This window comes from Carcharhinus amblyrhynchos, chromosome 24 (assembly GCF_965287045.1).
Source record: "Carcharhinus amblyrhynchos chromosome 24, sCarAmb.v2.hapA, whole genome shotgun sequence".
NCBI lineage: Eukaryota > Metazoa > Chordata > Chondrichthyes > Carcharhiniformes > Carcharhinidae > Carcharhinus > Carcharhinus amblyrhynchos.
In genome coordinates, this window is record NC_137347.1 from 33,257,355 (window position 1) to 33,271,383 (window position 14,029).

The 14,029-nt window shown below is 41.2% G+C and overlaps 1 protein-coding gene across 1 annotated transcript in view; it reads left to right on the forward strand.

Moving 5' to 3' along the window:
- LOC145357782 (14-3-3 protein beta/alpha-1-like) overlaps positions 1–3,186 on the forward strand; it is a 29,694-nt gene extending 26,508 nt beyond the window's left edge. The window contains exon 5 of the mRNA XM_080211263.1: positions 1,470–3,186. Within this exon, the coding sequence (XP_080067389.1) occupies positions 1,470–1,529 (60 nt within the window). The 3' untranslated portion in view covers positions 1,530–3,186. The remainder of the gene's footprint in view (positions 1–1,469) is intronic.
- Positions 3,187–14,029: the final 10,843 nt, after the last annotated feature.

Sequence of the window (14,029 nt, forward strand, 5' to 3'; positions counted from 1 at the left end):
TTAGGTTGCTAAATTTTCCCCTTAATGTTGGGGCACTAGCAGGGTAAATAAGTGAGGTTCTGGGGATAGGGCCTGGGTGAGATTGTGATCAGTGCAGACTCGATGGGCCAGATGTCCTCCACCTGTACTGTAGGGAGTCTATGGTTCTTAATTTTTACCTTTTTTTTGACCCGGTCCTACATATGAAGTGCAAATAACCCCTTTCAGGCATGGTGAACCATGGCAGAAATGCCTTTAACTGAACATTAGAAAAACCAAAGAAAGAGTTTTTTTAAGCACCCATCAAAAACTTACATCTTCATGATTGACTCCATTTGCTCTTGCCAGCTTGCCCTCATTGAACTGGAGTGCATGCAAACTTGGGTTCTGTTTGACCCAAAGCTGGTTGTTTATCTCCTTGCATGTTTAAAAGGTTTCTCCAAACACTTCTCTTTGACCAAGCTTTTGATTACCTAGAACAAAGAAAAGTACGCTACAGAGCTAGGCCCTTCGATCGTGGTGCACTAACTAAAGAAAAAACCTGCCCTTACTTGGTCCCTATCTCTCTATTCCCTCCCTATTCAAGTACTCATCCAGATGCCTCTTAAATGTTGCTAATGTGCCTGCTTCTACCACCACATGTGGCAGTGTGTTTCAGACATCCACCACTCTGAGTGAAAACTTCCCCCTCTCACCTTGAACCTGTGCCCCCTTGTAATTGATACTTTCACCCTTGGAAAAAGCCTCTGACTATCCACCCTATTTATACCCCTCAATTTTGTACACCTCTATCAAATCTCCCCTCAACCTCTGTTTTTCCAGTGAAAGACAATCCTCATTTATTCAGCTTCTCATAGCCATAACCCTAGAGACCAGGCAACATCCTTCTTTGCACTCTGTCCAAAGCTTCCACATCCTTCTGGTGGCAACCAGATCTGCACGCAATACTCCAAATGTGGCCTAACCAGAGTTTTACGTAACCTGCAATGTGATTTCCCAACTCTTGTACTTCGTGCCCCAGCTGACGAAGGCAAGCATGCTTTGTGTTGTTAATCACCTTGGCCACCTTTGTTGCCACTTTCAGGGAACTGTGGACCTGCATGTCCTGATGTCTGTTAACCTCTCTCAATCCTCCCGCTTCTTTTTCCTATCTGGGGCACCTTGATAATTTAGTGGCACCATACTAAAGCAAAAAGCATTGATCCATAACTTCAGGTTTCTCAGCATTTTGTTTGGGATGTATCCCAATGATGCACTGGGAAGTACTTCTAGGAAGTTCCCTCATCACGATTTACCTTGTCCCCTCTGGTCTGGGACATGTATCTCCCTCAAGTCTGCTTTTGCAGCCTTGGAAATATGTTTCCAGACAACTATAAAGAATATTTGGTCACTTGGGCCAAGTAGTACTTGATTTGAATTCTTGTTGTATACATTATTGTCAAAGTTATTTTTTAAATGTAGGCTTAAAAGATTGTTAATTTTTTTTGCAGTTATGGACATCAGATAATGCAGCAGATGACGCTGATGGTGGAGAAGGGGGAGAAAACTAACTGCACAGAGGGAGCTGCTGTCCAATCCTCTTTTACATGTCTTCATTCCTTAGTGTTCCACTGACAATTCCAAGAAAGGAATTTCTCAATCACCAATACTGAATAGATGCACATGTGAATGCCACAATTTAGCCTATGAAAATCTGCAGCTTGGAACAAATGCCATTCCTTAGCTTTCTTTTGCTAATTGTTCTGACTTTGTAGTGTGCAGTTGGGCACCTGCTACACAAACAGCAGAGATTAAATTTGCGGCGTATTTGTGAATAAGTTGATGTAGGTCCTTTTTGGTTTGCAAAGGAAGTTCATGATTGCCAAGAGCAGCTATTTTTAATGAATGGAGACTGGAAAATTACTAAAATCCAAAACACAGAATAGAAAGTGTTTGAAGAGCACTTTATATATGGCCATTGATTCTTAAAGACTGTTGCTTGACATTTCAGGTTTAGTATGTGCATACTTTGATATACACCAAATGGTGTATGTCAGATATAAGCACATTGTTGCCCAAAAGTTGTGTATTCAGTTTTTAGTGTCATGGTCCTGAAGGTGGATCAATATTTATTAAAACGAGGTTTTTGGAGCTGCTTGGCAATCTAGCATTTTACGTTTTGTGTTCTGAGCTGGCCGATCAAGGTTCAAGTCCCAGGGCTTTCTGTTGCTCTGAACCCGTTGTATAATGAGTTTTCTCTATTGTTCAGATGCCTTGCTGGAACCCCATTATAGTCAAATTTTGTATTGCTTCTCATTCCTACTAAAAGGAAGTTGCATGGCAGCTACTAGTCTTGTTTTTGTTGGGTGGGATTGATGTGGGATGGTAGGGGCGGTGGAGAAATGAGGAAAGTTTGTTTAAAAGCTGTGCATCAAAAGCAAGTGTCAGCCAGACAGGATTCTAAATAACTCCACCCCTCTGCTCTTTGGTAATAAAGGACCTTGTAATCCTAACTATGTAGGTTAGTGATCTTTCCTAACCCTGCTGAATCGATTTCTATTCTCATCTTTAAACCAGCCAAACTGTAAGATTTTCTCTTCCAATCCTACCAAATCAGTCAGTCACTCTTGTACTGCAGATTCATTCATCAGTAGACTTGACCAGTTTAGGACTAGGACGATAGACTAGATTGGAAAAAATGTAAGAAAGAAATCCAGTTTCAGCTAGGTTAATGAAAGGGAGAAATTACTGTTGGTACAGAATACCTGACTGTCAATCTGTGGTGTTTTGGTAAAAATGCAAAATGTTAACTGAACCATTTCCTATAGCTTACGGTAGTTTGGTATATTTCTTATTGGCTCATGCAGTGTTAGATACTCTGTGCCCTTTATTTTAAGAAGTAACTTGTTTTATTAGTTATTGATTCAGTTCAAGATCTATGAAGTGCTGTGTTATTTTCTACTATGAAATATTTTTGAGGTGAAAACTGACAAAACAAATTGGACTAAAAGAACTTGAAGGGACCTATGGTATGTCAGGTTTAATTGTAGTTTTGTCATCGTGGAAATATTGGCAGTATTTAATCCAGCACTGCTGTGTTTTAATATATACATACATATGTATATGTACGTAAAATTTTAATGAAGGAATTACCCTATTTTGTTTTTAAAGTTTGAAGCTGGTAACAAAGTAATATGCAATGCAAATAAAACATTCTTCACAAATGGACCCAACTGATTCTGATATTCATTCTTGCTACTATTAACCTTTCTCCATCATTGGCAGTTGTACCAAATAATAAATAATTTATTATGGTATGCTTCTACCACAGTTGTGATCTCTGTCTTGATCTCTAAAAGTCAAACAGACTTTCTTTCAGATAACAGATTCCATCTCTTTATCCCAAATACAGATTTGGATAATAGTTGTGTGTAGACTGTAAGTAATGGGATTATGTACCAGTAGCAATGCCTCATAGAAACCCTACAGTGCAGAACAGGGCCAGTCAGCTCAGAGTCTGCACCAATGGCAATCCCATCTAGGCCGTAACCCCATGTATTTACCCTGCTAACCCCCTGACACTTAAGGGGCAAATTAGCATGGCCAATCAACCTAACCTGCACATCTTTGGATTGTGGGACGAAACCCGGAGCACCCACAGGAAACCCACATAGACATGGGGAGAATGTGCAAACTCCACACAGAAAGTCTTTCAAGCCTGCAATTGAACCCAGGTCCCTGACGCTGCAAGGCAGCAGTGCTAACCTCTGCCAAACCTATTCTGGCTCATGAAGGATCTGAAACCAAAGGTAAGGTATTAATAGACCAAGGTTTAAAAAGTCCCTTTAGCAGAAAGTTGATAAACTATTGTGGAATGTGACTTCCAAATCTATTTTAGTTGTACCCTAGGTTTGAAATAGGGCTTATAATCAGTACAGTTACTGATGTTTAATTGGGAAAAAAAAAGTGGTATTTGGGCTTGACCGCTTATTTGAAAATTATAGGAATCTTATCCAAGAGATAATTGTACAGGGGATAATTTGAGGTTTTTCTGTTGGGATGGAGGAAATGAGAATTCTTCCCTTGTACTAACTCAGGGATGAATCTGCAAGGATTCAGTCAAAAGAGTATCTTCATTTCCATTTCCTCATGTTTCTTTAATTTGTAGGCATGTACAATAAATTACAAAACTGTTACTTTGCTAATCTCTGTAGGCTAGACTCCAAGCACTTGTATCTTAATTTTGATTTATTATTGACACGTGTGAATCCACAGTGAAAAGTATTGTCTCTTGTACGCTATACTGTACACAGGGAAAGAAAGGAGAAAGTGCAGAATGTAGTATTACAGTCATAGCTAGGGTATAGACAAAGATCAACTTAATGTTAGGTAGGTCCATTCAAATGTCTGGCAGCAGGGAAGAAGCTGTTTTTTGCGTGGGTTGGTACGTGACTTTTTAGCATCTTTCTCATGACAAGAAGGTGGAAGAGAATGGGGTGGGTGTGGTCCTTAATTATGCTGGCTGCTTTTCTGAGGCAGTGGGAAGTATAGACGTTGTTAATGGATGGGAGGCTGGTTTGAGCGATGGACTGGGCTTTGTTCACAACCCTTGTGGTCTTGGGCAGAGTAGGAGCCAAAACAAGCTGTGACACAACCAGTAAGAGTGCTTTCTGTGCTGCATCTGTAAAAGTTTGAGTGTTGTAGTGGACATGCCAAATTTCCTTAGTCTCCTGAGAATGTACAGGTGTTGGTGGGCTTTCATATCTATAGTGTCCACTTGGAGGGACCAGTACAGATCGTTGGTGATCTGGGTACCTAAAAACTTGAAGCTCTCAACCATTTCTACTTCGTTCCTGTTGATGTAGACCAGGCATACCCTCCACTATGCTTCCTGAAGTTGAAGACTATTTCCTTAGTTTTGTTGACATTGAGGGAGAGACTATTACTGAACAGTTTGCCTGATTCTCTCTTTCCTGTACCGTCTCATCATTGTTTGAGATCTGACTCACAACAGTGGTGTCATCAGTAAACTTGAAAATCGAGTTGGAGGGGAATCTGGCCATTCTTTCAGGCGTATAAAGAGTATAGTAGGGGAGCTGAGAATACAGCATTGCAGAGCACCAGTGTTGAGGATGATTGTGGAGGTGTTGTCTATCCTTACTGACCGCCGTTTGTAGATTCAGAAGTCTAGGATCCAGTTGCAGAGGGAGGAGCCGAGCCCCAGACCACAAAGTTTGGAGATGAGTCTTGTAGGAATAATGATGTTAAAGGCTGCGTTGTAGTCTACGAATAGGAGTCTGACATAGATGTCTTCGTTATCTAGGAGTTCCAGGGTTGAATGTAGGGCCAAGGAAATGGCATCTGCTGTGGACCTGTTGTGGTGATAGGCAAACTGTAAGTGGATCCAAGCAGTCTGGGAGGCAAGAATTGATTTGTGCCATGACTAGCCTTTTGAAGCACTTCATAATGATTGATGTCAGAGCCACTGGACGATGGCCATTAAACCATTGATATAACTCATGGCAGAGCACAGAAGCTATGCATTTTCCAACAATCTTGATTCATCAAATTGTAGTCATGTTTCCCTTTGATTTTTAAAAATCCATCAACCTAGGGGGCAATTTCTAGGTATTACAAGATTTTTTTTTTGTTTGTATATGGGGTGACACACACTTCAATGACGCAAGTCAAAAAATCCCAAACAAAATGGTTCAAGAATGTCAAGCCAAAAAGTGTATACATCAGCAAAGAATTATATTAACATATTTTAAAACAAAACACAAGGGAAGAAAAGGGGCTACAAGGTTAGATTGGTGAAGTTGGGGATGTTCTTGGGAGCAAAGGAAGTTGAAAGAAGTTTTAATAGGTGTGCAAAATAAGACCGGTTTAGATAAAGTAGACAAGGATAAACTTCACATTAGTTGATGGTACAAGGACTAGGGGAACACAATATTTTGAGTAAGGGATATGGGGGTAGGGAAATGTTGAGGAACTCATATGTAGCAAATGGTAATGACCTGGAACTTGCTGCCTAAGGATGATTGAGTAGTGATTTAAAAGATTATTGTGTGGGGACATGAGGGAAATGAACTTGGAGAGTTACAGGGATAAAATAGGGAAAGGGACTGACTTGGTTATGCTACAGAGCTGGTATAGACTGGATGGGCTAAATAGTCTCCTTTTGAGCTGTAATGACAGGGGCTGACTTTGAAAAAGATTACAACTACTTGAGAACCATCAATAGTCTCTCGAGCAGGGAGAGAAACAATAGTGGCACCTACAGGTTAGTTGTGAACATTTCAACACTTTCTAGAAAGATGGTGCAGTGAAATCATTACACAACTTCAATTTGGGCCTAAATATATTTTGTTGCCCTTTGCAACTGAAATGAACTGTTTCTGCTTCAGAAAACGCAAAGCCCTTATCCGAAATTTAAAATAAATATCTTAAGTTTTGGTAACTTTGGAAACAAGTTTTTACACTGTTCTAATTGTCAAATATGGCCTACATAAAGAATCTAGAGTCTCAATTTCTAAACAGTGACAGCTCGTATCAGTGGAATTGTTATATTTGTGCAGGATGTGACATTCTAGTTTTTTCTCAGAGTGGGGGCTGTTCCTGAGAACAGGTAGAACGTGTTCCATTGGTGCTGATGAGTTTAGTAGCAAAGCTAACGTTTATACTAGTTAATTTTTTGTAATGGAAGTTTACATAGAGACAATATGTCTTAATAGAATTATTCTTCATTCTATAAAAATCTGAATATTGAGAAAAAATGCAACATGTTGTTGTGGTTCTGTTGGATCATGAGGCATAGATAACTGCTTTCTGCAGCTTGTTCCTTGAAGATGCTGTTTTATTAAATATTGGAGTGTGCCTGACAGTTTCCAGGATCACCCCTTTGCTAAGAACATCTTCCCCTCTGTCTGATACCTCACCTGATGACCTGGCTGAGATTAAAAATTTGGCATGTGGGGGAGAATGAATGGAATTTGTAGTATCAATGCAAAACGTTGGACCATCCAAATCATTTCCACGCTATTTTCATGTAAAGCAATGTAGAGGCACACAAAAAACCAAGACATAAGATTGTACAGCATCCAAACATGTGGCTGATGGTTGAACAATTGGATGTTCAATTGTATCAGCTGGGTACAAGCAAAATTGCCCTATTCACTGTGAAGCATCCTCCCCAAACATAACATAAAAGGACAACAAAGGACAATGGGTGGTTGTCAGGCTCAACACCTGCAGAATTTAGTAACAGAGATACATAAAATGACATTCATCTTGGCCTTTACAGATGGCACATCACAAAGTATTGCCTGTCAACTTGTCCCAACCAACATCTACTTAATGCAACTTTTCAGCTCTTTCACTGTACTTCATGCAAACTCATATGTATGAGGTTAATAACGTGGGTGAATTGATTTAAAATAATTGATAGAGGATTAGTAGAGGAATTGAGAATGTTTTTTCACCCAGAGGGAGGTGGGGGTTTTGAACTCACTAATTTTAAGAATTATTTGGATATGCATTTGAAGTGCAGTAACCTCTGGACCAAGAGCTGAGAAATAGAATTATTCTTTTTGGGACGTCATAGACACAGTGAACTGAATGGTCTCTTTCTGTGATTCTATGATTCATATGTTAGTTGAAATTGAAAATGCAACATTCAGTCTTTCTGCATTCAGTGGATAAAGGGGAACCTGTGGATATACTGTTCTTAAGATTTCCAGAAGGCATTTGACATTTGCCACATCAAAGGTTATTATGCAAAATAAGAGCTCACAGTGTAGGGGGTAACATACTGGAATGGATAGAGGATTGGCTAGCTAACAAAGAGTAGGGATAAATGGGTGTTTTATGGGTTGGCAAGATGTGACGTATGGAGTGCTGCACGACTCAGTGTTAGGCCTCAACTAATCACAATTTGTAAATCAATGACTTAGATGAAAGGATCCAGTGTACAGTTGCTAAATTTGCTGATGACACAAAGGTACGAATGAATGGAAGTTGTGTAGAGGACATAAGAAATCTACAAAGAGTGTGGCTAGGGTAAGTGAGTGGGCAAACGTTTGGTGAATGGAATATAGTGTGGGAAAATGTGAATTTGTTCATTTTGGCAGGAAGAATGGGAAAACAGAACGTTATTTAAGTAGAGATCAAAGAACAAAAAACAGAGGGATCTGGGTGTCCTGTTACATGAATCAGGAAAAGTTAGTATGCAGATGCAGTAAGTGATTAGGAAGACAAATGAAACGTTTGTTGCAAGGGGAATGAAAAAATAAAAATAGGGATGTTTTACAAGTTGTTCAGGATGTTGATGGAACAATATGTAAAATGCTATGTATGATTTTGGTTTCCTTATTCAAGAAAGAACATAATTGCATCAGAAACATTTCAGAGAAGATTCATTCAACTTAACACTTGGGATGGATTTTCTTACCAGGAAAGATTGGACAGGCTAGGCAATTTAGAAGACTGGAAGGTGATCTTACTTAAACTTAAAAGATTCTGAGGGGACTTGATAGAAAGGATACCCAGAGGATGTTTCCTTTTGTGGGCAAGATTAGGAATAGGGGAGAGGGTTTACAAATAAGGGGTCTCCCATTTTAAGATGAAGATGAGAAGATTTTTTTTCTGAGGGTTGTGAATTTTTGGAACTCTCTTCCCCAAAATGCAATGGAGGTTGGGGTCAATAAATATTTATAAGGTAGAAGCAGATATTTTCTTGACTTACAAAGAAGTCAAAGGTTAGCAGGATGGGCAGGAATGTGGGGTTGAGGTTTCAGTCAGATCAGTCAAGATCTTATTGAATGGCAGAGCAGGGTCGAGGGGCCAAATGGCCTACTTTTGCTCCTAATTTTTTGTGTTTGTGCATCTAACAAAGGTCAAACACCTCAGGTCTTCAGAAAATACCTAGCGGCAGTCTGTTTGGATACTTACTTACGCAGAGATTGGCAATCAGGTTGCGCACATGCACCTCAAAGTGCAAATACTCCCTCAAATCAACATCATTATGAAGTGATTTGAAAGGTTAGTCAGCACAAATCAATTCCAACCTCCCAGACTGCCTAGATCCATTATAGTTTGCCTACTGCTGCAACAAGTCTACAGCAGACGCGATCTCCCTGACCCTGCACTCAACCCTAAAACACTTAGCTAACAAAGACACCTATTTCAGACTCCTTATTTATTGACTACAGCACAGCCTTCAGCACCATTATTCCTATGGACTTCATCTCCAACCTCCGCGGCCTGGGCCTCAGCTCCTCTCTCTGCGACTGGATCCTGAACTTTCTAACCCACAGACCTCAATCAGTAAGGATAGGGAACAACACCTCCTCTACGATCATCCTCAACACTGTGCCCCACAAGGCTGCATTCTCAACCCGCTACTATATTCCTTATGTACCTATGACTGTGTGGCCAAATCCCCTTCCAACTTGATTTTCAAGTTTGCTGATGACACCGCCATAGTGGGTCAGATCTCAAACAATGACGAGACAGAGTACAGGAATGAGACACAGAATCTGGTGAACTGGTGCAGTGACAATAGTCTCTCCCTCAATGTCAACAAAACATATTTTATGTTCCTATATTTATAATTTCAGATGGTAGGAGCAAGGTTGCCGAAATTTCTGTCATCAATGATAGAACGGAGGGAGTGGAGACCAGACTGAAAAGAATGAACAGTGGGAGAAGGCACATCCAAGTTGAGGTTGCAGAAGTTGGACTGAAAGTGACACTAGATACAAAGTTGATATAGAATTATATAACTTGCATTATATAAAATTACATTGACTATACAACATAGAATTAGTCTTGCCTGTGTTGATGTTTATATTTCACTTGAAACAATCCTCATGGAACTCTGTCAGCATGTCTATATTAAAACCAAATAAACATTTTCTTCTAGATGTTAATTACAAATATATTTTTAAAAAATGATCTGGCACATCAGCATCAATACTACTGATTTTGTAAAAATGCACAATTATTTGTACATGAAAACATTTGCACCTGGAGCTGGCAGAAATAGGTCAGTGAAAAAGGTTTCTCCAGTTACTTATGGTAATTGCACGGTACAGCAGTACAGTGGTTAGCACTGCTGCTTCACAGCTCCAGGGACCTGGGTTCAATTCCCGGCTCAGGTCACTGTCTGTGTGGAGTTTGCATGTTTTCCTTGTGTCTGCATGGGTTTCCTCTGGGTGCTCTGGTTTCCTCCCATGGTCCAAAGATGTGCGGGTTAGGTTGATTGGCCATGCTAAAATTGCCTCTTAGTGTCCTGAGGTGCTTAGGTTAGAGGGATTAGTGGGTAAATATGTAGGGATATGGGGGTAGGGCCTGGGTGGGATTGTGGTCAGTGCAGATTCGATGGGCCGAAGGGCCTCTTTCTGCACTGTGGGTTCTATGGTTCTATGGTATTCCCTTCTCCTTCATATGCTTTTCTAACTTTCCGCTAAATAAACCTATACCATTTGCCTCAACCACACCTGGAGTTCAACATTCTCAACACTCTCTGGGTAAAGAAGTTTCTTCTGAATTCCCAACTTGATTTTTGGTGTCTATCTTATATTGATGATCTTTAGTTATACTCTTTCCCACATTCTGTCAACTACATCAAAATCTTTCATGGTTTTAAAGATATCCATAAGGTAACCTCTCAAACTTGTCTTTTCAATTTCATGTATTATTCTTGTAAATCTTTCTTGTGCCCTCTCTGTTGCACCTGTATTATTTACATAACAGGGCAAGTGGAAGTGTTAACAGTATTCCAAATGTCCTCCAAACGTGTTTAGCTTGATTTCAGTTTTATCTTTTCAATTTTATCCATGATGAAGAAACTCTGGTGCTTGCTTTGCTCTGCTATAGTTTTATTAACCTCCTGCATTGTTATCTTGTGAATTGTACTCCTAGATCTTTGTTCTTCTACCACATTTAGATTCATTTTTCAATTGATATGCAGACCTCTGAATCTTCTTACTAAGGTGTAATAATGCATACTTGTTGAAATGAATTTGCCAATTAAATGCCAAATCTGCAATTTTATTAATGCCGTCTCATTATTTGTTGCAATCCACCTCTGTATTGAATTTGGTACCATCTTCAAATTTAGCAATTGTGTTTTCATACCAGTCCAAATCATTTCTATAAATTGTGAATAGCAGTAGTGCCAGCACTGTGTGTTGTGGTACTCCAATTTTCACCTCCTGCCAATCCTAATGTTTTCTGTCTTGCAGCAGGTTTGCTGTCAATTCTGCAATTTGTTTCGATTTTAACTTTATTCATTGATCTATTAAATTGTACCTATTTAAGATCTTTTGAAGGAGAGCATCTTGGATATGGTGACCATAATTCTATCTCCTTCACAATTGCGTTGGAACGAGATAGGATCAGGCAGGCTAGGAAGGTGTTTGTCTGGGGTAAGGGGAGATACGAAGAAGTCAGGAAGTTACTTGGACAAATAAACTGGAAGGAGGCGTTCTTAGGGAAAAGTACCGAAGGAAGGTGGCAGATATTCAAGGAATGTGTGTCTGGAGCTCTGAATGACAACGTTCCGATGAGACGAGGGGGTTTTGGTGGGTCGAGGGAACCGTGGTGCACAAAGGATGTGTTGAACCTAGTCAGGAAGAAAAGGAAGGTGTACAAGAGGTTCAGGGAATTAGGAGATGTTAAAGATCTTGAGGAGTATAAGGACTGTAGGAGGGAACTTAAAAGGGAAATTAGGAGAGCCAGAAGGGGTCATGAGAAGACCTTGGCGGGTAAGATTAAGGAGAATCCCAAGGCCTTCTATAAATATGTGAAAGGTAAAAGGATGAGAAGAGAAGGGATAGGACCGATAAAAGGTGAGGGGGGAAAGGTTTGTGTGGAACCAGAAGAAATGGCGGAGGTGCTTAACGAGTACTTCGCCTCAGTATTCACGGTGGAAGCCGATCTGGGAGATTTTGTTATGGATTTGCAGCAGATGGAAAGGATTGAGTACGTGAATATTAAGGAGGAGGATGTGTTGGAACTTTTGAATTCTATCAAGGTAGATAAGTCGCCGGGACCAGATGGGATGTACCCCAGGATACTGTGGGAGGCGAGGGAAGAGATTGCAGAACCCCTGGCGATGATCTTTGCGTCGTCAATGGAGACGGGAGAGGTTCCAGAGGATTGGAGGATTGCGGATGTAGTTCCTATTTTTAAGAAAGGGAACAGAGATAGCCCGGGAAATTACCGACCGGTGAGTCTGACCTCAGTGGTTGGTAAGCTGATGGAGAGGCTTCTGAGGGACAAGATTTACGAACATTTGGAGAGGTTTGACATGATCAGGAATAGTCAGCATGGATTTGTCAAGGGCAGGTCGTGCCTTACAAGCCTAGTTGAGTTCTTCGATAATGTGACTGAACACATTGACGAAGGAAGTGCCGTGGACGTAGTGTACATGGACTTCAGCAAGGCGTTTGATAAGGTCCCCCATGCAAGACTTCTTGAGAAGGTGAGAGGGCATGGGATCCAAGGGCCTTTGGCCTTGTGGATCCAGAACTGGCTTGCCTGCAGAAGGCAGAGAGTGGTTGTGGATGGGGCTTTTTCTGAATGGAGGTCAGTCACCAGCGGAGTGCCTCAAGGATCTGTTCTGGGACCCTTGTTGTTTGTCATTTTCATAAATGACCTGGATGAGGAAGTGGAGGGATGGGTAAGTAAGTTCGCTGATGACACGAAGGTCGGTGGTGTTGTGGATGATCTGGAAGGATGGCAAAAGTTGCAGCAGGACATAGATAGGATGCAGGACTGGGCGGAGAAGTGGCAGATGGACTTCAACGCGGATAAATGTGTTGTCGTCCATTTTGGCAGAACCAACGGGATGAACGAGTACACTATTAAGGGCAGAAGTCTGAGTAGTGTTGAGGAGCAGAAGGATCTTGGGGTCCGGGTCCACAGGACTCTTAAATCGGCCTCGCAGGTGGAGGAGGTGGTCAAGAAGGCGTATGGTGTACTGGCCTTCATTAATCGAGGGATTGAGTTTAGGAGTCGGGAGGTAATGCTGGAACTTTATAAGACCCTTGTCAGGCCTCATTTGGAGTATTGTGCGCAGTTCTGGTCGCCTCACTATAGGAAAGATGTAGAAGCTATTGAAAGGGTGCAGAGGAGATTTACAAGGATGTTGCCTGGACTGGGAGGCATGCCTTATGAAGTTAGGTTGAGGGAGCTGGGACTCTTTTCCCTGGAGAGACGAAGGTTGAGAGGCGACCTGATAGAAGTTTACAAAATGTTGAGAGGGATAGATAGGGTGGACTCTCAGAGGCTATTTCCCCGGTTTGAAATGGTCGCTACGAGAGGACACAGATTTAAGGTGCGGGGAGGGAGGTTCAGAAGTGATGTTAGGGGTAAGTTTTTCACTCAGAGGGTGGTGAGTGAATGGAATCGGCTGCCGTCAGTGGTGGTGGAGGCGAACTCGCTGGGGTCTTTTAAAAGACTTCTGGATGAGTATATGGGGTTTAATGAGATTGAGGGTTATAGATAGGTCTGTAGGTTGGTAGGTGATGTGGTCGGCGCAACTTGTGGGCCGAAGGGCCTGTTTGTGCTGTAGTGTTCTATGTTCTATGTTCTATGAAAGTCTAGATAAATTACATCTACTACACTACATTTATCTATTCACTTTGTTATCACTGCAAATAACATAAGGAGATTGATTAAATAGTAGGTTCAATTTCAAAATCCATTCATTATAACATTTTTAGCTTAGAATCCCTACAACGCAGCAACAGGCCATTCGGCCCATCGAGTCTGCACTCTCTCCCAAAGAGCATTGTACCTCCCCATCCTATCCCCATAACCCCACACATTTACCATGGCTAATCCTCCTAACCTACACGTCTTTTGACTATGAGAAGAAATTGGAGCACCTGGACGAAACCCATGCAGACATGGAGAGAACATCCAAACTTAATGCAGTCACCCAAGGCTGGAATTGAACATGGGTCCCTGGTGCTGTGAGGTGGGAGTGCTAATCATTGTACCGCCATGCCACCCAACCACTGTGCCACTGTGCTGCCATGTTTTTCTACTCTTTTCCTCTAGT